Raw genomic sequence first — 25,609 nt, forward strand, 5'->3', positions numbered from 1 at the left:
GGGGGAGGTGAAGGGGAGGGGTCAGGATGATGGCGGGGGGCTGTCCCCTGGGTCTGGCCTCACCTTGCCCCTGTTGTGTGTAGGGAAGAGGAAGGTCCATTACCTGTTTGAGGATGGGCTGGAGATGGCTGAGGAGTACGACCTGAAGACCAGCCAGCTGCTGGGTAAGTGAGAGGTCCCCTGAGTTTCCGTTAGTAATGACTCCCCCGCAGCCTGGCACAGCAGGAACATGTCGCCAGATGGGCGGTTGGCCAGGATGCAGCTTTTCCCCTGGCCTGCTGCAGCGTCAGTTCTGCCAGTGGTTACCCGCCTGCAACGCCCAGGGACTGCAGCAGGGCCAGCCTGGCTGTGAATGAGAGCGGAACTGGGCCCAGGCAGCTCCGAGCTCCATGCCACCGTGGGGAACATCTCACCCAAACGGCAGCGCTGCTGCCATAAGGAATTCAGCGTGGCAGAATGGCATTGCCATTTGCATTGGCCAAGAGTGCAGGGTAGGAACATGTACCCTGGTGAAAAGTGCCACAAGGGCTTCAGTTGCCTCAGATGGTCAAGCTTTTGGTTTTGTCTCCCTCCAGAGTCAGCCTCTGCAGTGAACGTAGAGTATTGATTCAGTACCATCTCAGAAAGAAGAGTTCCTGCGGTTGAGTCACTGACACCACTTGCTGAGTTCAGCTGCATGGGGATCAGCAGGCAGTCATCTGTCCTTTGGGGGAAAGGACTATGATGGTCATGGGAATGAGACCCCATCAAACCCCTAGTCTGACGCAGCCAAGGCTCTGCCTGAGGGTTTGCTGGGATTTTTCACCAAAGAGCAGCTTAAAGAAAAGGGGTGACCTTTCTTCTTTCCTCCACAGCAAGAAAGTGGCGAGAGAAGACTGCTCTGGGGAGTTCCGGCAAGTGGCAGATTGAGGTGGGAGAGCCAACCAGCCACACTGCGGGAGCGCTGGAATCCGAGCTCATCAAGGAAAGCAGCTCCAATGTACGTGAGGTGGTCCTGCTCATAACAGTAACTAGACAAGCTGCAACCACTGAGTGGCTGGGAGGCTGCAGTTATGGCTTATCTGCTTGGACTTGCTGCCAGGGTAGAACACTAAACTCTATGGCCACCCCTCAGGTGTGTTAGGACTCAGGTCTTTGGCATCCAGAAGGCAGGGGACTGGAGAGAAAAGGGAAGGCCTTGCTGTCTCCAAGGGACTTCTAGGTTTCCTAAGTGGAGGAATCTCCTTTCTTGCCCTGCTGACTGCCTCAGTTGTCTCCTCCATCAAGCAGCTTGAAAGGGCACCTGGAAATTCCAGTGAGTGTGAAACACTGAGAGGGTGACAGCTCCAGTGCCTGCTATTTATATGTCACACATGCAATGCTTTATGCTGGTTGGTTAATCCTCCCAGGAGGGGTGGGGGCTCAGACTTTGTCTCCATTCTACAGCTGAGGAAATCGAGGCCCACAGACAGGCCCAGGGCAGCACAAGTTAGTGGCAAAGCCAGAACTAGACTCCAGCAGTTGTGGATTTGTAGCCCAGGTTGCTGCTGTTGCCCTTCCCATGAGGAAGGGCAGTGGGTAGTTCCTGGAGAGCCTGAGGCCAGATTTCCTTGTATCAATGGCAGCAAAATTCTCCCTGGCCCACCTACTCATGGGAGAGTGATCGAGAGGAAACCTACTCTCATGGGCCCTGCTCAGCAAAAGTGCAGGTGCTGCAATGGGAACAGGGAGAGAGAGTGCAGGAAGCTCCCTGGGTGCCTCATCACAGGCTCCGTATTCAGACTGGAGCGCCTCTCTGCCACTCCTGGCCCCAGTCAGTAACCTTAGCACATAATCTCGGGAGCCCAGCCCAGCTCTGTCCCATCGGCCATGTCTGTGTTTGCTGTAGCCCATCTTCGTGAGGAGAGACACTCAGACCAGTTTCCAGTGGCGCATCCGGAACCTGCCCTACCCCAAAGAGGTCTACAATGTCTCCGTGGACAAGGAGCAGCGCTGCTGTGTCGTCCGTACCACCAACAAGAAGTCAGTAAGCACAGCACAGCACTGCCTTCACTGAAACAGCCTTGCTTGTTTGGATTGGAGCGGGCTAGAGTCAGGGGGGAAATAGGTGATCAGACTGGGGAGATGTTCTCTCCAACCTCAGGGGGAGAGTGGGGTGGCCTGATCAATTTCTTGGGTGATTTATACACACGGCTTTGCAGACCCCCTCATCCCCACCACTAGTCAACTCTTGGGCTCCCCAACAGTTCTGCTGCACCTCAGTCCTGTCCTGCAGCACCCTCCAGTATTCAGGCCTGGGCCCCCCAAAATACCATAGGGAATGGTTCCTCCTTTCCTCTTCCCTAGAGTGGAGCCATCATCCCAACCCCCTTAATGCACCTCAGATATAACCTAGTCAGACAGTTCACTGATATCCGTTCTGAGGCCAACCTGCATGGGGAGGAGGAGAGGCATTATACCTTTGAAAGTGTAATGCCTCTTGTGCCCCAGTGTGGTGAAGCAAACTGCAGGGTGTGTCTGTAATGGATGGAGCCAGTCCTCGCCCAGCACAGCTCTCTTTGCCGTTCATGGGGGAAGGCCCTCTGGGGGCACTGCAAAGACCACTGACCAATCCCACTGCCTCACACTGACTGAGCGCTGGCCAAGGAAGGGCTTCCTCTGCCCTCTCCGTCGTCTGACAAACCCTTTGGTGACCAGCAGATAGAATCTAGAGCTGGGGAAGACCCAGAACCCCTCCCAGCCAGCTTCCTGCTACTTGCAATTCTCCCCAGTTCAGTAGCCTCTTCAGCTGTCAGTAACGTGGGGCTTGCTCTTTCCCCTAGATCACCGATGTAAAATAGGCCCTACTCTGATCTGGGGGGTACCCTCCTGGATACATCCCCATAACTTGACATTGAGACGCTAATCAAATTCATCAATCAGGGGACCTGAAGCCGCAGGAGGAGACTGTGCTTGAGGACTATTGTAACTACCCAGATTGGGGATGGGGACATAGCCAGCTGCAGAAAGGTGCCTCAATTACCCCAAAACAAGTCAACTTTCTGATCTAGAAGTAAAGAATGCAACCAACGGCGAGGCCAGCCCGGATCGGCTATGGGTAGGGAGAAGCTGTCAGAATAAAAGGAAGCTTAGGTCTGTCCACACAGCAGGGGGCAGTGAGCCCCCAGCCCAGGTAGATAGACTCACATGACCTTGGCTTGAGCTCACACACTGACAACTGCAGGGTGGATGCTGCAGCGGGGGCTCTCAAGCCCATCCGAGCCCCTGGCTCTGAGCAGGGGTGGCTAGCCCAAGTATCCCCTGGAGCCACAGCGTTCACACTGCTGTTTCTAGCCTGCTAGCGCAAGTGTCTCCTCCATGTAGACGTACCCCCTGAGACCTGCGGCAGCCCCTGGCTTGTTAAATAGGACTCCCTGCTGTATAATGACACGGTGCTTTGTGCACCGAATGAGATCGGCTCTGCCCCAAAGCGTTTGCAGTCTGGGTTCAGACACGGGCCTGCAGACCTAGGGACAGAGGAGGAGAGTTCAGACAATAGGGAAGGAGGGATGTGAATGAAAATTCTCTTTCCCTCCATGTGCAAAAGGGCCTACGTGCAAATTGGGGACATTCCAGGGGTTGCTTAGCAGGAGCTGGAGGCAGCTGCTTTGTTCTGCTCTTCTCCATCTTCGAACAATGTCGCTGTAGCCAGAGAGAAATGAGTTTACTGGGGAGAAACCCGCTCTGGAATGGCCCTGCTTAGCACCCACGCCGTTCTCGTCCAGCTCCTTGTAACTGGCTGTAGGTGGTGCTGTTGCCAAATAACTGTTCCTTTCTCTCCGAGCCGCCGCTTGTGCCAGTGCACAAGGTCTGCACCAAAGCAAAGAGATCAAGTGGGAGTAGTCCCCCCTCTGCCCAGTGCGCCCCCAGTCACAGAGAGGGGGATGCACTAGGAACGGAGCATGGCCACTCCTCAGCACTGAATAACCAGACACGCAGTAGGATGGGGGTAGAGGTGCCTTTGCTCCCAAGGAAGTACTGAACATTTGGGGTTCTCAGCCTGGGGAGGTGCAGGCTGAATCCACACAGCTGGGACTCGAGGGGGAAGAGTGGCCAATTACTCAGACAGAACCATGTTTCGGGGGATGAACCGATGAGCTGCCTCATACACAGCCAGGCTCATCCTTTCCCCCCAAGGCTCAACATCGCGCAGCTCAGGTTTGTTCCACCTGCTTGGAGCACCGAGCAGGGTTCAGGCAGCTGCCTCCCACGCCCTCAATGTGTTTGGTTGTAGAGGGGTTTCTGTGCAGAGGTGGCAACCCTTCCTTTTGCCTCTGGAGACCTGTTTGCATGACAAGAATGGCAACGTTTCGAGTTTTGCACGTGCGTATACAGTTGCCATTTTCACCTTGAAGCTCATTCACCAGCTGGCAGGTAGGGAGGGGGCGGGCGGACAGGGACATTCACAAATCCTCAAGAGAGTGAGTGGGTGTGCACAGGAGTACTGAAGTGCCAGGCCATTTCACTAAGCTGGAGGGAAGGATACTCACTGCCTGGGCAGCGTTAGATGACTGCTGCTAGGACCTAGAAGCATTTTTATCAGAACCCCTCCCATCAGTCACTTAACTAGTAGCCTTGGAGCTGAAATTGGCCATGTCTGACTTCTTCTTATTTAGGGGTTTGAGCTGGCTCCCCTTCAAATCAATGGGTGTTCTTCCTTTTGCTGGCAGCGTGCTTGGTGCTGTACAGAGTTACGAACTGACTAGTCAACTACACAGCTCATTTGGAACTGGAAGTACGCAATCAGGCAGCAGCAGAGACCCAAAAAAAGGCAAATACAGTGCAGTACTGTGTTAAACATAAAATACTAAAAAAAATTAAGGGAAAGCAGAATTTTTCTCATGCTTTGTAGAGTTTCAAAGCTGTATTAAGTCAATGTTCAGTTGTAAACTTTTGAAAGAACCACCATAACTTTTTGTTCAGAGTTATGGACAACCTCCATTCCCAAGATGTTCGTAACTCTGAGGTTCTACTGGACAATCACAGGGCCTGGCTTTGCAAGAGGCTGAACACTTTTAGTACTCACTGTTTTCAGTGGCACTCAGAGGTCCCCTGGCTCTGGCAGGATCACAAGCCTGTGGAGGACAGTGACCTAGCAAAGATAAGGTGCTATGCTCCAGGCAGCACATGTGACTTCTCCTCCCACAGCAGGGAGAGTCAGAAGAGACTCCATTCAAGCCAGTATGGTTACACAGCTATAAAGCTAGTGAGAGATCAGAATCACACCCCAAGCCAACACAGACCAAGTACATCCATGGGGCAGGGCCTGGACTGTTTCTGTTTTGTGTGCAGGTTATTGTGGCAGTGTGTTAAGGAGGGAGCTGAAAGTTGTTGGCCTGCAGATGGAACTTCAGGTCACTCAGAAAGGGCTTTTGTTTAAAACTGCCATGTTACCTCAATGACAAGTACCTTGGCCATGTCTGAGGAACCTTGCTATGGAAATAAAGTTGTAAGGATCTGAAAATTGCTCTCCTTAAAGGACCATCACCTCCACTGACCACGCTGCAACCTGAGTGGGATCAGCCAAGAGCTTTACAGCTGTCCAGTTTGTGCTTTGGTTTTTAAATGAGTTTTCATTTGTTTCCTGCTGACTCTACGACAAGTTTGCGCAGGGAGGAGCTAGGAGTAGTAGTTCTGGAAGTAGCAGCAGCTGAAGCAAGTTATGGAACAAGCTAATGTCCCTTGTGGACAATTCGGATAGATTACTTGGTCCTAGGCCCCTGGTGCCCAATTCTATCCATAGCCAGTGGAGCTCCATCACTGACTTCATTAAGAAGGATCACGCCCCCTACAGATGACAGGTGCATTGGGCACAACACCTTAGATAAATGAATTCTGGATCCAGACCCTACCTAAAGGAAATGAATCCACAGATGGTTAATGCACCATCACAGGAGAGAAATGAACCATTCCAGAGTTTCCACAGCATCTCTCATTTCAGTTAACTCCTTACCCGGGGGAACAGAGCAGTTCAACGGGGAGAGGTTCTGACTGGCACTAAGTCCTCAGTTACTACATTGCAGTAAAGGGTTTCGTAAACAGAATTCTCTCTTCAAGTAAACCCATTTCAAACAAGACTAGCAGTGAATTCACTTCAGCATCACAACCTCTGCCAGCACCTAGTCAAGGAGCGGCCCAAGAGTGTAGTTCGGACCTCTGCCACAAGGGGAGAGCCAAAGGCAGAGAATCCAGTTGCCCGAGCAGGGCTAACAAATTCATTTGCTGGCCTCTGAGCAAGAGCCAAATACCCAAGGCAAGGGGTCCTGGTGGCTTCCGCCCAGTCGCTCCCATTCCTTCTGGCCACGGGGAAGGCTGCTCAAGTGGGATTTGCCTAAAACCTCTTGCTGTAAAATAAATCCATTAGAGTAAATTCTGAAAACAAAACCGCAAAGCCACCTCCCCGCCCGTCGAACCTGATTCAATTCTTGAAGCCAGAGGTAGCGGTAATGTTACAAGGAAGAGGGGGATGGCCAGGCAGATCTGGTTTCCTTTGATCTTGTCACAGATTTGAGTTTGAGGCCAGTCAAAGCCATTCTTCTCCCCTGCTCCTTAGTCCTGGGGCAGCAGAAGGCTGGTGTTTCCATTGATGGCTCCCGAGCCCTTTCAAACAGTGGGTTTTTCTGTGTACTGCGGTTTTGTCTAAGCGGTAACACTTCCTTACCATGTCTTTGTGTTCATCTAATCTCTGCTGTTTAACCTTTGACACTTCCATTATTATCCATGTCTGCCACCTTTCCCAAATACCGACAGCAGCGACAACACAGAGTGGTTTGAGCCCTGCGGTAACAAACCGCTTGCATTCCTCCTGAGCGGGAGAGCTATTTGCCCTTTGTATCTGTTTTCACCAGGACTTGGAAAATAAACTAGCTGCACTTGGGGCAGAAGTAGAGAGACGCAGGGCTTCATGCAAAGCCAGCTTAATGGAGGCGAATCCCTCATGCCCTGACAGTAGGAAATAAACCCTTTTCCGGTCAGTTCGGGGCACCTTGGGGCCAGAAACGTGTCAGTTTCACAGACCAGTGGGGCTGCAGGCCTTGGTGGAGGATGAAAGCCTGAAACCTCAGCAAGGGCTGGCGAGGGGATGGAACCATCTCCATGGAGGGTGTCAGCCCCCAGAGGGAGAGGATGGCTCAGCCTCAGCCAGCAGGCTGCAAGGGGCAGGGGCTTGCGGTTAAAGCCCCTGCAGCAGGAGCCAGCAGAGTAGAGTTCCCGGCCATACTGGGTCAGACCAAAGATCCATCTAGCCCAGTATTCTGTCTTCCCACAGCAGCCAATGCCAGGTGCCCCAGAGGGAACGAACAGAGCAGGGGACAATTGGGTGATCCATCCTATCACCCATGGGGCTCTGTGCTTTACCTCAGGCAGGAAAATGAGGGTACAAGGGCTTATTAGTGTGTTAATGGGCCATGTGCACCTACCTCCTTCCCTCCCTGGATTAGTCTCTGCTCCTGCACGCAGCATGAAGCTCCCCAGACTACGCCGTGAAGCTGTTCTTGGTTCTGGCTGCCCAGCCGAGAGTGGGGCAACAGAGGCAGCTGCTGTCCCTTTCTCCACATCCCACGCTGGCCCAGATGCCCTCAGCTGGAATGCAGGGTAGCAGCAATGGCAGCGGGAGGTGGGACCACACGGAAAGGTGTCAGGAAGCAGGCTGCCGACAGTCCCTTTTTGTAGGGGGCCAGCGTGATCACCCCTGGAATCCTGTGTCCCAAGAGCGGCACCACGTCACCAGAGAACTTGACAAAGTCAGGGCAGTTCCGAGAAGAACAGTAGAAACGACTGGGGGACTGGACAGCTTCATTCAAACAACTGAACGTTTATGGCTCCCGGAAGAGACGGCCAAGCAATGGAGATGCTGCTACACCTGTTTCAAGAAGAGAGGAATGATTTCGGATGGGCCCAGGGGGAGAACTAGGCGGGAGGAGATCGGATGAATAAAGGGGCGAGTTTGAGGTTCAGTAGCAAGGAGACCCTGCTGAGCCGCCAGAGCGGACACCCAAATAGTTCCCCAGGGGATGAGAGCTCCAGCCGTGGGGACATTTAAAGCCAGATGTGACCAAATACTTGACTGTGTTGGAAGGCACAAGCCTGCACTGAGCCCCAGGTGATGGGCTGGTTGGGACCCAAGGAGCTTTTCATTCGGATTTCTATGGCTCTGATTACAGGTCCTGAAACAAGTCCCTCCCTGAGCCTGGAGAGAGCAGCAGACACGGGTACCAGCTAGTAATGCTGCACTTGAGGAACATCAGGTGCCTCTTCCCTTGGGAGTGCTGCTGTCCCCTCTGCGCCGAGCAGACCCCGGAGGAAGCATGAGGCTGTCTTGTGTGCACCTTGCCAGGCCGGCAGCACTCCATCTCAGAGCCCTTGTGCTGAGACAGTGGGAAGCAAGGCCCTGCCCACATCAGCCCCTCGTTCTCAATCTGCTCGGAAGCTCGGGCCAGATTTGGAGAAGCCAGGTTCTGAGACACGCGTGGCTCAAAGGATGCAGCCATGGCATCACCTCACCTCTTGCTATGAAACCAAGGAATTGCAAAAGCAGCTAGAGCGCATCTGGCCTGGGCCCCTCCTGATGGGAGGGCTGCCTTTTCAAGAGCGTCCGCTCCTTTCGCATCCCTCCATTTCTGGGTTCCCCACAGCAGACACCTGAGGTCAGATTTGCAGAAGTGCAGAGCACCTGTAGCGGGGCTGGGGTGCTCAGCTCCTCACCACAGATCGGTGGCCACTTGTGAAAGTTTGGCCTGAGGGACGTGCAGGCAGGGCTCTGGCTGAGGGAGGTGGGAGCAGACTGACCCGCTGAAGGGTGGTGTTAGTGTAGCAGAGTCACCTCGCTGGTGTGCAGGACAGAATTTCAGTCTCTCCCCTCTCTTGTACAGGTATTACAAGAAGTTCCCCATTCCTGACATGGACAGATACCAGCTTCCCCTAGATGCAGCTGCCCTGAGCTTCACTTACGCCAATGCCACCCTCATCATCACGGTGAGGTTCCAGCCCGCGTGGGAATACTCGGCCCTGAGCTTCACAGCCTCCCCGAGAGAAGAGTTTATTTGCCCATGGTCCCAGAGCTGACCTGCCTGATGGATACTCGTACGGTGTACGTGCTGACAGTCCGCCCACTGCCAGGCAGCCCTGGGGCGCAGGGACATGCTCAGCCTAGAGAAGCTCATAGTCTGAATAGCGCAAGGTGTTACAGAAGGGCCTTCTCCAGGGCTGTCCCTGAGGCCTGGAACTTGCCCCCTCTCCTTGGTCAGACCCCTGCCCCCAGCTCACTTTTCCTGGGAGCCCATCAGTGTTACCCCCAGGTGCAGAGCTGGGGTGTCCTACGCTGAGTCTCGCACACAGGCTCACCCAGTGCCTTGGGCAGGGGAGGATGTGCCAACTCTGCAGGGAGACACATCTGTGGGCAAACAATAGGAGCTCAAGGTACTCACCAGCTGGGGGGGAGGGAGTGGCTGCTTGCAGCCATCAGAGGCAAAACGGTTACCTCAGAGCTGCAGCTCCTTGTCTGTCCCAAATGGAAACAGCCAGCGACCAGCAGAGTCTGCTGGGAAAGGATCCTGGTCAAGAGGGAACTGGAGGCAGCGTTCAGGGCCCTCTGCTGCTCCAGAAGAACTAGGCCAGCCGGACCACCCTATAGCTCTGGTCCGACCCACCTGCCGCAGGCTAGGGCATTTCCCCGCTGAGCGCTGCATCCAGCTCCTTAGGCTCCCTCCCAGGGAGATGCTGGCTGTGGGCTGGGGTCTCCAGCTCCCTGTCCTCCAGCACCAACCCAAAATCTATTACAAACCTCGTCAAGAATTCAGCATGCACTGAAACTTGCCAGGGCTCTCCTGCTCCGCTGCTTTGTGCTGCACAAGGAGGTTCCTTCCACATGGCTGGGGCGGTACCCACTTGGGGGAGAAGGGGGAGCTGCAGGGCTCTCAAGGTCAACCTGGTACCTTCTGCCTGTACTCTAAACCCATCCCAAACCGTGGCCAATGGTCCCTAGCCAAGGTGCTGCCCCCTTGCCCCAGAGGGCACCAGTCGGATACAGGCAGGCGGCAAAGGAGGCACATTTCACATTGCTTCCCGCCTGGATCCATGCTGTCTGGCAGAGAAGCAGCTGGTCATGCAGTGCCAGTCTGAATGGAAGCTCTGAGCGGCCGTGTCTCTTCCCTGCAGTACCGGAAGCCCCAGGAGATCCTGGCTGTGGAGGAAGAGCTGCAGAAGGAGCTGCAGAAGATCAAGGCTGCTAACGATGGGGACAGGGAGTGCAAGACCCAGTAGGCGATGGCTGCAGGGGGGTTGGGGTTCTCCTGGCAGAACTGTGCACTATTTATTTTGCTTTTTTCTAGTAAAATGATTCCCATGGGGAGGTTGCTTGGTTTGTGAGAATCAGCCACACCGCACTCGGGTCTGGGGACGCCAACCTCAGGGCTGCTTCCTCTCCCCACTCCCACTCGCACGGCTTGCACTGAGCTACACAATCCCTGCGGCAGCATGGGCTGCCACCGAGAGGGGGGGAATGATGCTTCCTCTTCCCTGGAAGCAGAAGCTCCGAGCTCCCACTGGACGCTGCGGAGGGAGGAATGTCCTCCGCTGTTCCTATACGGCTCACAGCAGCGCTGACCCAAAGCAGTCGGGGGCTTGGGATTAGACCCTTAGGTTGTACCAGGAAGACCAGCTTCGCAGGGGCTCCCCTACCTGGTTGTGTCGGAGGAGGTACGGTCATTCCAGGGAATCTTTGGCTGTCTCCCCGTTGCCCTGGCTGTGAGGGGCTGGTGCCCACTCCCTCTAGCTGCACTTCGGAAGACCATCTCGGGCCTTACCCACCTTTCGAAAGAGTGCCAGGAACCGCCCGGCAAGGCCCTGCGAACACAGAGCAGGGAGGCAGCAAGCACGGTAAGCAGCGCAGGCCAGGCACTGGCGTATGGGGCACATAACCTGCATTGCAGGGAGAAGTGAGTGTAGTTATTCAAGGTGCAATTTGTCTGGCTCAGTGGGGCCAATAAACCTGCTTTTTCCCATAGCACCACGGGCCCAGAAGTGCTCACAGGCAGTTTCCCAACTCCTCTGAAGTCACGCTGGGACCCTGGAGAAGAGGCCACCTGCAGCTCTGCTCACTTCTCCCACCCCACCTCATCCCTGGTGCCCTCCAACCGACAGCAGGCTCACCACGGCCACCTCTCTAGTGCCTGCCTCCAGCCAGGTCTGCCCTGCACCGCTCAGGGGAGACCTCCGGTTTATTGGTCCTACATCAGAACAGGGGGCTGGAGCGCATGACCGCTCGAGGTCCCTTCCAGCCCGACATTTCTGAGTCTATGAAAACAACCCCCTCTCCCCCAAGTCCACGTCTGCGAGACCTACACCTGCCAACTCTCAATACAACACTATGCCCACTCCCATATTACTGGCAGACCCTTCCCCCTGTAAAGGTACCATGCTCCGGTTCTCCCAGCAGGGCATGGCCGATTGTTGCCTCTTCAGTTGTAAGCCCTCCTGCCTGGTTTCCTTGGCCACCTCCCCATCCGGACACTGACGACACCTCTGGCCATTAGTATGTGGGAACTGACAGATACGGCTTGAGGTCAGTTGAGCTTCCTAGGTACAATGTCAACGTTCAAAAGTCACGTACGGTTGCCCAGAGCGGCAGCACTAGCCGTGACAGGTCTGCACCTGTATGTCCCCTGGGGTTGGAGGGGGGCCCACTTTGCAAAGCACTTTGTGGCTGGGCAGCCGTGGTTGCAGCCCTAGAGCTGCAGCTGGCTAGTGGCACAGGGCAATTTGAGTTCTTTGCCCTGGCACACAGCCACAATGCAGGAAAATCCCTTCTCGCCAGGCTGACAAGTCAGCAGGGGATGTGCACTCAAGGGCAGACAGTGAGAAAAGGACAGGGATGGTACGGAGAAGAACCACCACCTCCTTGCAGGCACCCCATGGTTAACATTGCACCATGTTGAAAGGTGACTATTCCTACTCAGTGTCCTGCTGGTGTCTGATCCAGGACAAAACTTTACCCCTCACCCCCTGGCTACTTATGGTTTCCTGAATAGCCTCTTGCAAGGGACTTGGGCCAGGCTTTTTGAAAGGCCAAATGAATTAGGTCCCCCAGTTCTTTCTCCTTATTTCATTGAATTCTAACCAATTAGAGATGCTATTTGGTCCCAGTCATGCTCACACAGCAGTTGTGTACTTCTGTTACTCCCCGTGTGCCTAAGTAGGGCTCCCCAGTTTCATTCACAGGAGCACCCTCTGTGCCGTTATGAAAAGAAAAACCCCATTGAGTAGCCTCCAACCTTTGGGTCCAGGAGCTGGTTTTTAATGAGATTTCTTAAGTGTGAGCAGCACAGCCACTTTACCCTGACATGCCCTTAGCACCAGGGGCTCCATCCCATCCGGTCCTAGGGCTCTACGGGTTTTAGTTGATAGAACTGGTCTGAGTAGGTCCCTCGTTCGCAGAGATTTCACCTTACACTCGGGAAAAAAGAGCAGGTCGCCCCCCAGAGGATGTTGCGAGGTGCGTAAGGAAAGGAACGCTCAGTTATCGCTGCTATGACTGGTCTGGAAGCAAGGCCAGCCTGCATGGTGGGAAATGCAGGAAGGGTTGTGTCGTGTCAGCTCGCTCACTGGAGCCCTCGCCATCTGGGAGCCAATCACCAAAGCTTACACAGGGAATTTGTTACTTCTATCAAAGAAACGAGGAAAACCAGCAGCCACAGGGGAGGAGTTTTACGCACCTACAGCATCACAAACCAGCGAGCCCACGAGAAGTGCCTCGCACAGGAGCTTGGCTCAGCTGATCACAGCACGAAGCTTAGCAGGCTTCTCCCTCACGTCAGGGATACCCCAAAAGGACAGACCAGTGTAGCCTGTGAGCACCCTCAGCTTGAATGCAGAGGTGCAGCTCACAGAGACAGGTACCAGCATGCAGTGCTCCAGCTACTTAAAGACAGAGCAATGCATGCTGGAATCTGTAGTCTTTGTAAGATGCAGCAGCAGTCCCTGTTAGGGCATCTGTGATCTGCTCCATCTGAGCCACTTAGGTGTGGCCTCTGGGCTCCTGATAAGCTGCCCACAAGGCCCTAGCTTTGGAGAAATCGGATTTGCTGCTGTAGTACCCGCAAGGCCAGGGAAGGAACAAGGTACGTCTCTCCTGTACCCCATCCAGGGACCTGCTTTGAGGGTGAATGGCAAAGAGGTCCCAGCCTGGCAGGTTCTGCACACCCTGTGCAAGAGAGCAGAGCTGGCCATTTCAATGGCACTGCTCGCCCCACTCTGGGTTGTAGGATCAGGCCGATATATGTAGAGATTACGGGCAGATTACAGGCTTGACAAAACACCCAATCTCATCTCCCCATGAAGGCCCAAGAGCAGGATTCTGTGAGCCCCTTTTCTGCCCTGCGATGAGCGCTAGCGAGAGCCAGGCTCCCAGCCTGGGTTTGTGGCAGATGAGGCGGCTGTGGGTTCCAGACGTGCAGCCCCCCCGCTGTACATTTGCCATCTACACACAAGGAGTGAAACTCCCAGACAGGTGCCCAGGCTGCAAACACTTGGGCCATTTTGCATGTGAGCCTCTCATGGTGCACGGCTCAGGCAGCTGCACTGGGAACCTCGGCCCCCAGCGCCTGTTACCAATTCAGGAGCCTTACGCAGGTTCACAGAATTGAGTCTCTTCCATTTCCCTTTGGCATTTTATTTAGCAAACAGACTGCCCCAACCCAACCGACCGTGCACTCCAGTCCCCAATAGCTGACTGGCAGAGCCAAGCTTTGGTAGGATTCAGCCAGAGCCTGCCAAGGTTTCAGCTCCCAGATCGCTTCCCGTTCGCTGTTTTGGAAGCCGTAACAAAAAGCAGTCAGGACAGCAGGGGCAGGTGCAAAATTGGCTGTGCCTGGCTGTTCAAGTCTCTGCCCCTTCTCCCAAATGAAATGCACTGCGCACACAGTCCTAGATTGGCTCTGCACTGCTCAGATGCCTGGGAGCAGCGCTGCCCAGCTGACGGGAACGTCTGCACGGCTCTCCCAGCCGACCCGTTACCGTCGCACACACTGAAAACCAAACCAACCTGAACTGTACAAAATAAACAGGCGTAAAGGACAATTTGCCTTTATTTAAACTAAAAGGCAGGTGAGTCGGAGACAATCTGGCTCTTCCAGCACTCAAGCGAGATGCTTTCTGGCCGCTAAGGAATTCCTTGAGAAGTCTCCATGGCCATTTGCCTTTCTCCCGCCCTGCAATCCCTGAGCTGAGCATCAGATCGGCCAAATTGGGAACGGCCAGAGGCAGCTGTGGTGCGGGAAGGACCTTGGCGTGGGCATCAGGGGGCGGTGAAGTCAAGGGCGTGCAGGGCAGACGCCAGGGCAGCATAAAGGTGGGTGGTGTTGAAGCGGAGGCAGTACACGGGGCTGCTGGTGGGAGAGGACAGCGAGAAGCTCTGCAAAGAATGAGACGAGAATCACTTCTCTGACAAGCAACTGGAGCAGCCTGTTCTGAGTCAGGCACCCGGCAGTAACGCAGCCCCCCAAGTCACGGGCTGCAGCACCAGCAGCTGGGCTGCCATCATGGCTAGCAAAGGGAACTGGCACAATGGAGACGGGACTCTGCAGAGGCAAGTGTTCCCATGAGGGGTCCCGCTCAAAGAAACTCAAATTTAGGGCTATCAAACTGACACCTCTCGGCAGCCCCGAAATCCTCTGCTGGGAGAGGAGGCACAGCCGGGCCATGGCAGCACAGGCTTTCCGCCTGCCACCACCTGCCTGTGCCCCTCCGCCTTGTTCTGCGGACACTAGGGTGAAAGGGGGCCTGGTCTCTGGGGCCAACTGGGGGTCTGCAACTTGGGAAACTGCACTGAGAACCACAGCTCATCGCACGCAGGCAGTGCGCGGCCATCGGATGGGAACGGCTTTCAGTCCCCACCCACCTGGGCCCTCCAGGGGGAAGACACCGAGTCTAACCTCCGTACTCTGGGCTGTCGGGTCATCGCACTGCTCTCGAGGCAGCCTGAAAAGCCAGCAGCCTGGCGCTGCGCAGCAGAGTTAGATACTGAACGGGCACAGAAGGGAGGCTCCTGGGCCTGATGGCACCATCCATCACCTTTGCCTCACCTGCAAACACCTGCTCTGCCGTTTGTCCCAGAGCCGCACCACGCCGTAATATGCGGAGCCGCTTGCTATCATGTGATTCCCATCACTCCTCACGCAGTACAGCGCACTATCATGGGGCTCCTCCCACTCCATGACACACTTCCTGGGGGTGGGACAGAAAGGCAGAGGTAGCTACCTGGCACCTGGCACTCAGAGACGGCACTGAGCACCGGCTCCTCAGCCTCTGCCAGAGGAAGTCAGGGGAACCTGGACTGGGGCTGGATTGCAAGTCCCTCGGAGGATTTGCCCCAGCAGGATGCACAGCTCTAAGCAAGAGCAGCCCCCAGCCCAGCTGTCCAACCCCAGGGCGCGTTTACCTCGTGCTCACGCGCAGGTCCCAGGACCGGATGTAGGTATCGTAGCCGCAGGACAGGAGGGTGAACGGCGTTTCGTAGACGATGTCCAGGACTCCAGCTCCTCGGTGGAAATCGGTCCCTAAGCAGGTCACCAGCTGCCCACTGGAAAGAGAACCAGGAGGGGGATTGCTCTCAGCACAGCACCAGGACTCTGCGTGGTATAACATGGCGTTCGGACACCTCTCCCCAATGCACAGCTGCTATTGCCATGGGACTAGCAAGAGTCCCTGAAGTCCCAGGGGCTCTAGGTATCCTGGACTCGATGCCAGTAACACAACGCCATGCCCCTCTGAGGAGGGGGAGTGGAGAGGGAAGTAGCACGGGCTCCGCCCTGCCTTCTCTGGAGCTATTCACCCTTGCCCTCCTCAGCACTAGCAGGGCAGAGGGAAGATGGGACCCAGCAGGGCTGTCCCAGGGCTGAGGTCTAGCTTTTAACAGCGTGCAGAAGCCCTCAAAGCCCCTGTGTCGCCTCCCCAGACACCAGCCAGGAGGGGAGCCATGGGGGGCTACATGGGGGCTGAGGTGTCTCCATTGGGTCTGTTGGTCCCTGGCGGAGAAGAATCACAGGCCTCGCGGAGGGGGACTGTGCAGCCCGTCTCCCAGCAAGGCCGGATCGGTCCCTACAGCAGGGCTTCTAGGAACGGGGCCGGTTTGGTTCCAACCCCTTCCCCTGCCTTGGGCTCTCGGCCTCAGGAAGCTGTTCCTAGGACACTGACCCCGCGTTTTGTGTGTCTTCACTCCGTCCTGCCAGCCCCAGCACCCCCGACTCGTTCCTGGCCAGGTGTGATCCTCACACTTCCCTCCACAGCCCCCGTCTCACGCAGCACTTGGACAAGCTGCACATTCCCTGCAGCCCCCAGATCGTCCTTCTCTGCACTCGCTCCGAATCCTCCTTGCCCCCCACTGAATACAGGTGTTCCACGGGGGGTCACCCCAGATCCATCCAGCGGGGAACAGTCACACCACATCCCTCTGCAACCCAAAACTGCCCTTGCCCTGTTGGACTGCTGGACTGGAGCAAACAGGCGCCCCATGATGCCTTTCCACCCTCAAATCCAGCTGCTTTGTATTCTCTCTCGGACACTAGCCCCCGATCCCGAGCTCACCAGCCAGACTGGCTCTGCACAGCCACCGAGAGCAACAGGCCAAAGCGGGTGAGGAATAAGCAGAGCAGCTGCGAACAGGGAGCCTGCCAGGGCTGCTGAGTACGGTGGCTTGGGAATCCCTTCCCTAAGGGCAGCGACCAGCTGCGACTCCTGGCACATCCCGGACAAGGGCTAGCTCTTCTCCTCTCCCCTCTCCTCCTCTGGCCTTCCCCCACCGCCTCACAGGCCAACCGCAGCTTCTTGGCTGCGCCAGGGAGACCCTGACCAGCTGCTCGGAGGGGCCAAACCCTCCTCTTCTTCCTTCTAGTGGCCTAATCCAAACTGGACACAATGAACCCCAGAGCACCTGCTTTTGAAAGCTGCCGCACGGCCACCATCTGAACCAGCCTCTTGGTTCCCAGGACAATGGAGGGCTCTTGAAAGCCGAAAGAAGGGGCCCCACCAGTGGGGTCACTGGCAGCCCCCCCAGTTATTTTGTTACTTTCTGCTCCTTGATCCAGTGTCACACAGTTCTGAGGCATCCTAGGCAAATGCCTTAATTCCGTCTGTAATCTGGGCTAAAGCCTCGTCGGGGGGATAAAGACCACACAAAGGGAGAAATAGAGTCCCGGGAGATGTTAAAACAAGCAAACACCTTTGTGTCCCGGGAGAGAACTAGCTGATAAAGCAGCTTAGCGGCTGCAGCAGTGGTGTCCCCCAGATCAGAAGGCGAGCCCTGCCCCGATCTTTGCAGCCAGCACGCTTCTATGATCACAGCGCTGGCTGCATGCTGGGGCCGGCCTGTTTCCCCCAGTCGCTCTCCAAAGAGCAGATTATGGAGAATAACCATTTCTTTGTGGCTGCGTAATTCCCTCCGTGACCGTGACTGTGGGCAATCACACCGGCCCCTGATGCCAGGCCCCTAGCAACCATTTAAAGAGGCCAGCCAGCCTAGCAATGGCCCCCCCATGCAAACCTCTCGGACAAGCTTTAACATCAAGTGCACGAATTAATCCCCCCGACATGAATCCAGGGGTGCTGGGTTATTGGACTTTGTGTTTCTCCGGGCGAGAGATCTGGGGAATCCAGCCTTCAGTCCTCATAGTCTCTTGCAATAAATTAACCCTTTACAAGAAGGGTTTCAATCTGTCCCTCGGCAGCCCTGCACCTGTGGGCAGGTCGGGAGGTTGAAGTGTTTGCAGACTCCGGGCGGGGGGGGAGACGGGAGCTGTGCTCTGGCCTGGCTGCGTGGCTCCAACACCACAGAGCTTTGGCCTCTGCTCCCTTCCCAAGAGCAGCAGCATCTCTCTTCACCTCCCAGCCGCAGCGCTGGCCCCCACACAATCCCAGACCACGGTGCGTTAGCTCAGCGGGCACAGGAGAAACAGAGAGGACGCTTGGCCTTTCCTTAAGGCACTCGGGGGAGATCTGGACTCCAGTCCTGGCTTTGTCACAGACTCCTGAAAGACCTTGGACAAATTATGTAATCTGTGCCTTGGTTTTCCCATCTGTAAAATGGGGGTGATACTTCCCTGCCTCCTAAGAGTGTCTGCGAAGCACTTGGCAGGTGCTCAGACATTGTGAGAGGAGAGGAGAGACAGACGGAGATCCCTTTCCTCCCTGTTCCAGCTGCCCCTGGCAGCACCTTGGGCCCAGCTCTCTGTGGAAGCAGTGCCACCAGCTCAGAGAGGGCAGGGCTGAGGGAGGGTAGAGGAAAGACACAATCCTGGGCCTTGGGCTCCAGTTGACGCACTGGAGGACTGAGGTGACAGATATGGGGCAGAAAAGCAACTGTGTAAACATGGACCTGCCCTGTGGGCGTATCTGCTCCTATTAGCTCTAGCCTCGCGTGCAGGGAAGAGGGCCGATGTCTCCCAAGGAGATGCTCTGCCCTGAGATCGCAGGCCTTCCCTGCTTCCAAACAGGCCTCCTCCTCAGCACACAAGGGAGAGGTCCCAGGCCACACAGCAAGAGCCCCATCTCCGAGTAACATGCCTTGTCCATTAGACCTTGCAACTCCCATGTGAACACATCCCCCCTGTGCAATATACCGAAGGGAGGGAGGGAAGTCAACATTTCAGAGCTTCCCAAGAGTGGATCTGGGAGCCAAGTAGTTCTGGTTGGCTCAGAAATTGCCGGCCTGTCCCTACACTGTCTAGGCCCCGTTCGGTCTGCTGGCCAAGGGCAGCTCTTCATCCCCTCGGCCCGGCTGAGGATACAGCCGAGCGCAACGTGCGGCGACCTTGTCTGCACTGTGCATCTGCAAGCACGCAGCCAGCGAGAGTCCCTGGGATGCGGCAGGGCCCTGCCAGCAGATCAGAGGCTGTGCTGCCGGGCTGGCAGGTTGATTTGATGTATGAAGACAGCATCTCTAATTCTGATACTTGGCCCTGCTATTACACTTCACACCTTCGGCAGGGCAGCAATTAACTTAGTTACTGAGGGAGGAAAGTACTCAGCACTACACGTCACCCTTTGATGGGTCCCTGGGGTGAGTATTTTGGGGTCCCAGCCCATGGGCTGGCTCCTAGACGGTAGAGCTCTGCTCTGTTCTTTCCCGTTCCTGGTGCTTGGCATGTTACTAAGGAGACATGGCCGGCGGCACCTTCCATGTGCCGTTCTCTCCCTCCGAAGCAAATGACTGTCTAGCAGGTGCAAGGGGGTTGGGCCGAAGGCGAGCAGCCTGGCCCCGCTCTGGAGGAAGGCGGGGGGAAGCCAGACCAGGAGCTGGCACCTGGCTGGGGAGGGCACCGGTTTGCAATACAGGGGGGTGATCTCCTCGCACAGACACGCTAGGGGGCAGATGGAGACATCGATCCCGAGGCCAGAAGGCAGCGTTGGATCCTCCTGTCTGACCTGCACAGCCCAGGGAGGGGGTGTGGGCATTTCCTGGGATGGAGGAGCCAACGAGGCAGCGGAGTCTCTGCCCCAGGAAGCCCAAATAAGCAGCCATGAGTGCCCCTTGGGGCCAGCAGCCATGCCACACGCAGTGCCGCAGCTGGCAGGTGGGAACCTGCGCAGTGAGGGAGGGCCATTCTCGGCCTATTCTTCAGCACCTGCCGCTCTGGAGCGGTCTGTCGTGCCTGGAAGCCTGCCCCTCCGTCAGCACCTCGCTTCTCCGCCAGCCCGGGCCGGGGAGGGGAAGCGAAGGTGTTGGCAGATGGAGCCCACTCAGGCTTCTCCGCTCAGACTTGAACCTGAGCCCTCCCCACTCCGAGGTGCGAAGGCGACTATCACTTAAGGTCTCAGCGACACCTCTGGGGCCAGGCAGGGAGCCCCGCGCTCCAGCGCCAGACGCCCGCTCATGGGCAGAGAGGAAGCAGGCAGCCGGCTGGGAAAAGGGGAGCACACAGACCGCTTGTTGGGGCTGCTACCTCTGGGCAACCGCCCCGATCCCGGAGGCTCTGAGCATCCCCAGCTCCTTGCGTCATCCCTCGCTGGCTCTTGGACTGCTCAGCATGGTTGCTTGCGTGTCAGCTGTCCACAACCAGCTGTTGGGGAGACCTTCTCCCCTCCCCACCCCCAGACAGACTGACCCTGCACGAACAGGAGGGGACAATTGCAAGCTATGTCTGTGCTGGACCAAGGAGAGTACAGCCCCCCCCCCACACACCTGGAGTGCTACCTGCCTGCCTCCAGCTAGCATAGCTCAAACCACCCTCCCCATAGCACAGTCCTCTGCTCCGCGCAGAGTCTATGGGGAGGTGGGGGGCAGCACCACCAATGCCACCCCCAAAGGCCAATCCCTGGAACCCTTTCAGGGCCGGGAGCATCTGACGGTCACATCTCAGGGATGGGATCCGCTCGGCTCTCTCCTCTCCCTGCCACTGTCCCTCTAGGTCCCCTTCCTCCATCCAGTCCTTTCCTGGCGCTCACCAGACTCGGGGGCCCTGGCGAAGCCTAGGCCCCCCACTTCTGCCTCAGCATGCTGGGCGCTCAGCATAACCCCCCCATCTCGCTCTGAGGAGGCTGGATTTGGGGGGAAGGGGGAATCAATGTTCTGATCAGCCTCGCTGCTCAGTACACACCCCCCGAGCAACACTTGGAGACGTTCACCCCCGTCCGCATCTTTCCCACGACGTGCACCCCCGAATCCCATCGCTCATCGGCCCTCAGAGCTCCCTTCTCCACTTGACAAATGGTCGTTTGCAGAAGGGCTTGTGCAAAGCAGGGCTCTGGTGCCTCTGCTAGCACTCAGCCCACTTTCAAGTGGTCTGTTCAGTCCCCCGGCCCGGCCCGCACATGTTTGTGACTGTACAGCCGCATTCATTAGGTGAACATCTGCTTCCACCAGGCCCCCGTGCTACCCGGCCCGCGCATATTGGGGCCGCTTGTTTGCTTTTTATTTCCCCCGCTGTTTGTTTTTTCCCCCCGCTAATGAGCCTTTAATGTGCGAGCGGCCGGGCGTGCTCTCGGGGCACTTGTCTGGGATCCTCTGTACAGGTTTCATTTATGTTTGTTTGTTTGTTTGTTAAAAATAGGAGATGAAAGGCTGGGGGAGTGGGGGGGAAGGAGCCAATGGAGTTGCACTGATGGGATAAGCAGCCAGCAGAGCGGGAGGGGGCCTGGACCCACTCTGCTTGGGATTTACTCGGGGGGGGGGGGTCCCCAGCCGGTCTGCTGCACCGCCAGGGTTAGACCCCGGACCCGACTCGAGGCCCTGCTGCTTCCACTAGCCAATGCTCGTTTCTTCAGGTGCGTATTGGGGGCTCACTGGCCATCACAAGAACATGGTCACTGCACAAGCTGGGCTCAGCCACGCAGCTCCCAGCCTCTGGTGCTGGGGAACAGCATCCCGCCCCCAGTGAACCCCGGCCTGGTATAGCCAGACAGAGCCCTGGGGACTGCTCTGTCGGGGCAAAGGGATCAGTGAGCAGCCTTCCTCTCCCTGGCCCCCAACCCCGAGTCAGCCCCTAGCTCGGTGGACTGGGCTGAAGGGGTGATGCTACTGTCATCCCGAGCCCTGCTCTAACCCTCAATTCCTGGGCACTAGAGACCAGCCAAGCCGCTTGCCTGCTTCGCGAGGGATGGCTGCCTCCGAAGTGAGTATTTCTACATCGCCCCATCACTAGGAAGTTCCCCTCTCTCTTCCTTCCCCCCCCCCCCCCGCTGGGGAAATCCCTCCATTAATTACAGCTTTCGGGGACAGGTAGGAAAGGAATGCAAGTAGAAGTCACTAAGAACGTCCAGACTGGTTCAGACCAATGGTCCGTCTAGCCCAGGATCCTGTCTCTGATAGCCATCAGTTCCAGGTGCTTCACGAGGAATGAACAGAACAAGCAATTATCGAGTGACCCATCCTGTCGCCCATTCCCAGCTTCCAGCAGTTGGAGGTTTAGGAACAACCAGCGCGTGGCCATCTTGGCTAATAACCATTGAGGGACCTGTCCTCCATGAACTTATCTAATTCTTTTTTGAGCCCAGTTATACGTTTGGCCTTCACAAAATCCCCTGGCAAGGAGTTCCACAGGTTAACTGTCCGTTGTGGGAAGAAATACTTCTTTACGTTAGCTTTAAACCTGCTGCCTATTAATTTCATTAGGTGACCCCTGGCCCGTGTGCTGAGGAAACACAAAGTCACAGCGATGAGTTTTGCTGTATTTAGTTCTGCAGGTTAATGAGCAAGAGGTCCAGGGCCCATGTGCCCAGGAAGGAGGAATCGACAACACAGTTTCCTGCATTCTAAGAAATGCGATTTAAATTCAAGTATCAGAGGGGTAACCATGTTAGTCTGGATCTGTAAAAGCAGCAAAGAATCCTGTGGCACCTTATAGACTAACAGACATTTTGGAGCACGAGCTTTGCTGATTTAAATTCAGAAACCAAACTTCCCTCTCCAGAACTGGCACCTAGCCCGTTTATAGAACTGGTACATTACTATTGCATGGTGCACCAGATCTCAAGGGAAACAGTTCCCTCCCTGAAGCCAGGCTACAGCAAAGCCTGTACCTAATCCAGTATAACATTTCACCCGCCCTGTTCCGCACAGTGAAGATGTTTCAGGAAGCTCCTGGCCTGGGGCAATTCAGTAAGACAGACAAGGCCTCTGTGGATGAGAGCACGCACGAATGCACACCTGATTGTGCTGTGCGAACGCAAGGAAGGAAAGGTAATGCGGACTCTGAGCCCAGCCTACAAAATCACAAGCCTCTCATTCATCTAGCAGACGTGCCTGTCTCCTGGCCTGACTCAAGCTGTAAAAGGTTAAAATGCCCCCTAATTTTTATCCCCCTGCATTAGCTCTTGCACAAACTGCTCCTGCTTTCTCCCAGGGCTACTCTACCCTGGCAATTTATACCGGCACAGCTACCACACCCAAAAGATACGGCTATGCCAACCTAACCTGATGGAGACAGTGATAGGTCAGCAGATGAATTCTTCCATCAACCCAGTGCCCATGGGGGAGCTGGATTACTGACAGTGATGGGAGAACCCCTCCCATCGCTTTGGGGAATGTCTACACTGCAGCGGCGCCAGTGACTTTCACAAGCCATTCTCCTCTTCCCTTACACTCAATCAGGGACCAGAAACCATACCTGTTGGCCAACGTGGCCAATCACGCGGCAGTAGAAATGAATGGCAGCAAGTTCATATGGTGGCCACGGTTTGCCAGCAGCTCGTCTGCCGACATGTTTGAGCAGCAGGAACAAGTTCAAGAAAATCAAATGCAGTTAACGAAAAATTCACGAACAAGACGCACGTGCCACATTCATCAGATAAACAGATTGCTGCAACCATTCAACCAGTTTCCCAGAGCCTTCTGCAATACACCTGCTCTGTAAATCTTTTGGACAAACTGTTCTAGAGACAGTCAGTTCAATTAAAAAAAAAAAAAAAAGGAAAAAAACCTAAATGAAAGAAACCGTTAAGGTTGTGAAGCCAAGCACTCAAAAGTGAGGAAATGGCAGAGTTAAAGCTGCCCACGGAGCCTTAACTCTGCCCCCTTGTGCATGTGCAGTATGATACAGTTGGGAATTACATCACCACCCACTGTTTCCCCTTGCAGGGCTCCTGCTTCATTCGGGGCACTGGATGGGCATTGCTCAGCGAACGAGGCCGCAGCCAGTCTGATGTTCAGGGTGTGATCTCATCCTGCACATCACCCCAACCCAGCACTACACAAGGACCCTTTTCCTTTTGTTATAGGCCACCGTAGCATCTGAGCACGTCCCAGACAATGAGGCATTTCTCTTTGCAACATTCCTGAGAGGTCAGGAAGTCCTGTCCTTACTTTGTAGGTGGAGAACTGAGGCAACCGCACACTACGTGACTTAAGGGCCAACAGGCAGTCTAGAGCAGAGACAGGACCTGAACCCATCACTCCTAGGTCCCAGGCCATCCCTTCCTGTGCTCCTGTCTCATTCACTACCCAACTTCCGCAGTTTATCTAGCCTGTAGCTCTCTATAGTGACCATCACTGGACTTTCTAAAGGACAGATTTTCAAAGGTATTCAGAGCCTAAAGACGCATGTAAAGACTTGTGAAGAATCCCCATATGCACTTATTTGCATCTTTGGGCCCGGAACACCTTTACAAATCTGGCCCAAGTGCTTAAGAAGGCAGGGCTGCTGTGAACCTCTGCCCAGTTCACTACACCACTCTGCAGAACGGTCTCCCAAGGGAAGTGCTGGAAACCCAAGCACTTGGGCAATTTAAAGTCTTTGGCCTGGACAAGATACTTTCAGGAAGAACCCTGAGCTGGCCCTAGGGGAAATGGACTAGGTGAGGTCCAATCAGCTCACTTTTTTCCTGATTTAGTGGATATTGCGCAAAAGAATATTCTGACTCCTTTGCTCCTAGAATGGGTCTGAGACATCTAATGGGAACACGGTGCTAGTGCTCTGGGGCTTGGGGAATGCATCTAAGAATTATTAAGGCCAGACAGGATCAACAGCCACAGGCATTTTGTTCAGACATTGACGTTAGATAACCCCTGATGCATTTCCATTAGTTTAGATCCTTTGGACAAACAAAGATTTTTATTACATTATTTTTAAAATATTCCAGTGGGATTTTGTTTTGTTTTTAACTCTTCCCTTGTGTTGGAACACTGAATACAACAGCATTACTAGGTCACAAGAACCAGCAACTGGTTCTTGTGAACCAGTTGGGTGAAATACAGAAAAGCAAACAGTAGCAAGGATGAAAAGTAAGTTAGAGAATTCAAAATGGAAGATCGGACATACCTAAGGGTACAATCCAGCCTTGTTAAAATCAAGGGGAGTTAGATTGGGCCCAAAGGCAGAGTTAATCCATCGTGAAGCGAAAGCTTCCTTCACTCTTCCAAGGAGTGATAATTATTTTCTGTAACTGTAACGTTGGGATTTTCAGAAGATCTTCTAACCCACTGTAGCCGAAAACAAGCAAACATCTACCTCTCTGCACTCGGTTCAGCTGCTTTAGGTCTTTGCCAGGTGTTTCTTTGGGACAAATTTAGCCCAGCTCTTGGTCTTAATGCTACAAGCAATATTCCACTCACTGGTTCCGATTTTTAGATTAGTTTGATTTGTCGGCATCTACAGCCCCTGTATGTTCATTTTCTACAAATATTCGGCATACCAAATTTGTTGGTAGGAGTGTTCAGGGAAACAGTTAATTGTATGCAAAACAGAGTGTGTGTGTCCCAAAACCAAATATTTGAATGTACAGAACAAATATTCCCTCTGGAAATCAGATTCTATGAATGATGCTCATCCACCAACCAAGGATGAAAAGTGATTCCATGTAACCTATGTCCAATCAATGGATTTCAAATACCAAAACACTTGCAACCAACCAACTGCGAATGATCTACAGAATAAATAAATTATTTCAGTGCGAGTGATCTGGATGTTTGAACACATTAGTTCAAGAAAGTCATAAGCCTGCCCTCCAGTAATGGCCAACAGGGAAAGGAAGTAAAATTCGCCTCATAAAATTACGCACAGTGTAGCCTTTGCCCAATTCTAGTTAGCACACTTGGAGAGAGCACCAAATCTGCCAAGTGACCTGCAGAGGAGAGCAACAGGGGCTGCAGAGAACCAGGGGAAATACA

The 25,609-nt window shown here is 54.8% G+C and overlaps 3 protein-coding genes across 5 annotated transcripts in view; 1 reads left to right on the forward strand and 2 right to left on the reverse strand.

Moving 5' to 3' along the window:
• POLL (DNA polymerase lambda) overlaps positions 1 to 8,882 on the reverse strand; it is a 23,624-nt gene extending 14,742 nt beyond the window's left edge. Inside the window, exon 1 of the mRNA XM_075072920.1 lies at positions 7,437 to 8,882. The gene's annotated coding sequence lies outside the window, so the exon portion shown is untranslated. The remainder of the gene's footprint in view (positions 1 to 7,436) is intronic.
• DPCD (deleted in primary ciliary dyskinesia homolog (mouse)) lies at positions 41 to 10,364 on the forward strand. The gene is made up of 5 exons (XM_032795697.2): positions 41 to 164; positions 855 to 979; positions 1,868 to 2,001; positions 8,889 to 8,991; positions 10,174 to 10,364. Exons 1-5 carry the CDS (start codon positions 125 to 127, stop codon positions 10,276 to 10,278), a joined length of 507 nt encoding a protein of 168 aa, XP_032651588.2. The 5' UTR covers positions 41 to 124; the 3' UTR covers positions 10,279 to 10,364.
• A 3,304-nt stretch (positions 10,365 to 13,668) lies between these two features.
• The window catches only part of FBXW4 (F-box and WD repeat domain containing 4), an 86,816-nt gene continuing 74,875 nt past the window's right edge, over positions 13,669 to 25,609 (reverse strand). The window contains exons 7-9 of one of the 3 annotated variants that reach the window (XM_032795712.2): positions 15,452 to 15,592; positions 15,096 to 15,237; positions 14,082 to 14,425 (exon numbers count right to left, since the gene is read on the reverse strand). In XM_032795712.2, the coding sequence (XP_032651603.1) occupies positions 14,309 to 14,425; positions 15,096 to 15,237; positions 15,452 to 15,592 (400 nt within the window). In that variant the 3' untranslated portion in view covers positions 14,082 to 14,308. Of the gene's footprint in view, positions 14,426 to 15,095; positions 15,238 to 15,451; positions 15,593 to 25,609 lie in introns of all 3 variants that reach the window. The other 2 variants (XM_032795711.2, XM_032795713.2) reach the window with 2 other exon arrangements.

The sequence above is a fragment of the Chelonoidis abingdonii genome, chromosome 16 (genome assembly GCF_003597395.2).
Source record: "Chelonoidis abingdonii isolate Lonesome George chromosome 16, CheloAbing_2.0, whole genome shotgun sequence".
NCBI lineage: Eukaryota > Metazoa > Chordata > Testudines > Testudinidae > Chelonoidis > Chelonoidis abingdonii.

Excerpts from the sequence above, each read along its gene's own strand:
- DPCD (XM_032795697.2), top strand. The coding sequence starts at position 125 with ATGGCTGAGGAGTACGACCTGAAGACCAGCCAGCTGCTGG. Across the intron at positions 980-1,867 it reads TCAAGGAAAGCAGCTCCAAT|CCCATCTTCGTGAGGAGAGA; the intron begins GTACGTGAGGTG and ends TGTTTGCTGTAG. Across the intron at positions 2,002-8,888 it reads GTCCGTACCACCAACAAGAA|GTATTACAAGAAGTTCCCCA; the intron begins GTCAGTAAGCAC and ends TCTCTTGTACAG.